Source organism: Empidonax traillii, unplaced genomic scaffold (genome assembly GCF_003031625.1).
Source record: "Empidonax traillii isolate 1590-97213 ecotype Southwest subspecies unplaced genomic scaffold, ASM303162v1 scaffold1926:size49450, whole genome shotgun sequence".
Lineage (NCBI taxonomy): Eukaryota > Metazoa > Chordata > Aves > Passeriformes > Tyrannidae > Empidonax > Empidonax traillii.
This window is the reverse complement of record NW_020957119.1, coordinates 18,447-22,036: the sequence shown is the minus strand read 5'-3', so window position 1 is coordinate 22,036 and position 3,590 is coordinate 18,447. Positions and strand designations below refer to the sequence as shown.

Sequence of the window (3,590 nt, the reverse complement as noted above, 5' to 3'; positions counted from 1 at the left end):
GGCGCTGCCGGAGCTGAGCGAGCGGGCGGCGGGCGCCGAGGCGCCGGCCGAGCTGCAGTTCTACCTGGTGCTGGCGCTGGCGCTGCTGTCGGCGCTCTTCGTGCTCAGCGTGGCGCTGGCCGTGCTGGCGCGGCTGCGCCGGGCCGGGCCGCCCGCCGTGCTGCGCTGCCTGGGCGCGCAGCGCTTCTCACTGGCCGGCGCCGCCTTCCCGCCCGACTTCTGCGAGGGCACCTTGCCCTACTCCTACAACCTGTGCGTGGCCGCGCCGGCCCGCGCCGCCGCCGAGGCCGCTTGGCCGCCGCCGCCGCTGCCCATCCTGCCCGCCGAGGAGCTTCTGGCCGGGGAGCCCTGCGAGAAGCCGAGCCCGAGCAGCAGCGCCGTCGCGGGAGAGCCGCCCACAGACCCCGACGCACCACAGGTCTGTAAGCCCCTTCACTCCTCTCTGAACTTTTCGTAAGGGTGCGCAGGTGGCAGTGGGGTTTTGGGTGTTGTGTCTGTTCTGGTTCAGCTAGTACTGGTCTCTGTTTCCACAGGCGAGGATAATAACTGTACCCCGTTTTAGGCAGCAGACATTGTGAACCAGCCCTTCCTGCCTCATGAGCTGTCACTGATGTCGGCTCAGTTGGGAGGCTCTTGTCGTTCAGCTTATGGTGCATGAAACCGTAGGACTTATAAAGGTCTGCTTTCAGTTTTGTTTTTATTAATTTTCCTCTCGGAGTAGTAGTGTAGTGACAGCATCCCTTTTTTCTCAAATGTTCAGGTTCATGATTTTCTTCAAATGCTGTGTTGTGTGAAGTAACACGGGTTAGTAACGGTGAAAGCAGACCCTTACTTTTGGGAAGGGGATCCACTAGTTCTGTATGGCAGAGCTTGGAATATGACTGACTCTCAGTGATGAGATTTTTCCTTCCTGGCGTTGGTTTGCCGAATACATGCACTGCGATCTATTCATTTCACTGCTTTTAAGGAAACATGTGTTGATGAAGGAAAAACTTTCTTCCATTACAAATATATGTGTCTTCCACCCTGTATCCTCCCATCTTCTAGTGTAAGAAGGCTGCATAAATGGCTACAATAGTGAGACCACTTGATCGATCTGCAATCGGTCTCTGACTTTATCAGAGCTTTGTTTATTTGTTCTCTTTCTACGGTCATATATTATGAAGGGTTCCATCATGTGTGGTAGTGCCCTCTTGTTTACCAATCCTCAACTGTCTTGTCTGCAGACACTGAATGAGTTTTAAGAGAGAAATGGCGTGGGGTTTGTTGTTTGTTTGATGATTGGTTGGTTGGTTTGGTTTTGCTTTTAACCTGCGTTTCTTTTTTTTTTTTTTTTTTCCCCCAAAATTTATATATTCCTTAGTCAATAGGGTCTATCGGTAAGGCTGTTATCAAGAAGGGAGCACTAAGCTGTATAAGCACAACCTCTTTCATAAGGCTATAATGAAAAATTCGAAAGAAGTGGTTGGAAAGGGAAGACACGCAGGCTGATTCAGAGCAGCCTCGGATGTTCAGGGGCAATCTAACAAGGCAAAGAGGGCAAGGCAGTCCCTAGAATCCCTCCTTTTGAGGAGGAATCTTCTTCGCTGCTATGTTCAATTTCTATCAGTCTGGGAATCTACTGTGGCTGGAGGGGTTTCAGTGTTGACGCTCAGTGAGGAAAAACTAGAGAATGAATAACATAAAAAAGTGTGCATTTGCAGGGAAGATGCTGTGCTTTCCTGCCATAGATGAGTAGATTCGGAATACTCTGCACGCCACATTAAGAGAACTTTGTAACTAGAGATTATCACAATCACATAAATATTTTCCCGTGCGGTAGAAAGAACTTAACGCCAGGTCTCGCTATACTGGACCCGACATTTTCGTAGAGAATGTGACATCTGCTTGAGCGTCCTGTGGGCGAGGCAGGGCGGGCATCTCTCGGCAGCGCTCGGTGCCTGCAGTGCCGGGAGGAGGCTGCGGGCGCCGCTGTTGACCGAGAGGAGCGAGAGGAAGGTCGGAGCGCTGCAGCCCCGCCCGCTGCGGACCGGCTGGATCGCTGGATTCCTGGTTCGGATCGCGCTCGGTTTCCAATCATCCTTGCAGTGCGGAGCCGAGATATAGCGAAGCGGAGGGACCGGAGGCAGAGGCAGAAAGCGGCAGTCGGACCGGGAGCAGGAGCCGGATCATTGATCGGCGGCGGGGATCTGCCGGCAGTGGTGCGGTGCCGGCGGTGCGGTGATGTGCTCGGCGGGGAGGTGCTGGGGCCGGTGGCAGCGAATCCTGCTCTGGGGCGTCCTGCTGGCGGCCTGGGAGGCGGCGTGGGGGCAGCTGCGCTACTCGGTGCCCGAGGAGATGCCCAAGGGCTCGTTCGTGGGCGATGTGACCAAGGACCTGGGGCTGCAGATGCCGGCGCTCGCAAATCGTGGCGTCCGCATCATCGACAGAGGTAGGACGCAGTATTTCGCTCTACATGGAAAGACGGGACATTTAGTGACGGCCGAGAGGATCGACAGAGAGCAGCTGTGCCGGCTGGTGGAGCAATGCGTGCTGCGCTGTGAGCTGATAGTGGAGGGAGAAATGAAAGTTTACGAAATTGATGTGGAAATCACGGACATTAATGACAACTCCCCCACTTTCAAGGATACTGAAGTGGAAGAGAAAATAAGCGAGATGAATACCCCGGGGTCGCGTTTTTCACTTCCCAGGGCTCACGATCCGGACTCTGGACAGAATTCCCTGCAGAGCTACGAGCTGAGCGGCGATGAGCACTTCTCGCTGGCCGTGCAGAAGGGCCCCGGCGGGGATCAGCGTCCCGAGCTGGTGCTGGCGAAGGCGCTGGACCGGGAGGAGGCGGCGATTCACGAGCTGGTGCTGAGGGCGATCGACGGCGGCGATCCGGCCCGAACAGGCACGGCGCGGATCCGCGTGACGGTGGTGGACGCGAACGACAACGCGCCCGTGTTCAGCCAGGCGGAGTACACGGTGCGTGTGCCGGAGGACGTGCCCGTGGGCTCCACCCTCGTCACCGTCACGGCCACCGACGCCGACGAGGGTATGAACGGGAACGTCAGATACTCACTGAAGAAAGAGACGGACATGGCATTGGATATTTTCCATCTGGATTCTGAAACCGGAGAGATCACGCTAATGAGAAGCCTGGACTTTGAGGAAGGTAACGCCTACGAGATGGAGGTGCAAGCACGGGACGGAGGACAACTTTACGATACGGCAAAGGTCGAGATCACTGTAACAGACATAAACGACAATGCACCTAAACTGACAGTGACTTCTCAGCTTAGTGAGGTCTCTGAGGACTCCCCGACGGGGACTGTTGTTGCCCTGCTACACGTACAGGACCAGGACTCGGGTGCCAACGGCGAGGTGCGCTGCTCCCTTGACGGGGATGTCCCGTTCCTCCTGGAGCACTCGCAGGGCAGCTACTACCGCGTGGTGACAGCGAGAGAGCTGGACCGGGAGCAGCAGTCGGAGTACAACGTGACGGTGCGGGCGTCCGACGGCGGGTGGCCGGCGCTGCAGAGCAGCAGGGTGCTGGCGCTGCGGGTGCTGGACGTGAACGACAACGCGCCGGTGTTCTCGCAGGAGCG

General features: G+C 56.5%; 2 protein-coding genes across 2 annotated transcripts in view; both read left to right on the top strand.

Moving 5' to 3' along the window:
* LOC114071259 (protocadherin gamma-A4-like) overlaps window positions 1–2,106 on the top strand; it is a 27,564-nt gene extending 25,458 nt beyond the window's left edge. The window contains exons 7-8 of the mRNA XM_027909040.1: window positions 14–453; window positions 1,872–2,106. Of these exons, the coding sequence (XP_027764841.1) occupies window positions 14–453; window positions 1,872–2,106 (675 nt within the window). The remainder of the gene's footprint in view (window positions 1–13; window positions 454–1,871) is intronic.
* Window positions 2,107–2,223: 117 nt separating this feature from the next.
* The window catches only part of LOC114071258 (protocadherin gamma-A5-like), a gene marked incomplete at its 3' end in the record, with an annotated part of 17,194 nt that continues 15,827 nt past the window's right edge, over window positions 2,224–3,590 (top strand). The window contains exon 1 of the mRNA XM_027909039.1: window positions 2,224–3,587. Within this exon, the coding sequence (XP_027764840.1) occupies window positions 2,224–3,587 (1,364 nt within the window). The remainder of the gene's footprint in view (window positions 3,588–3,590) is intronic.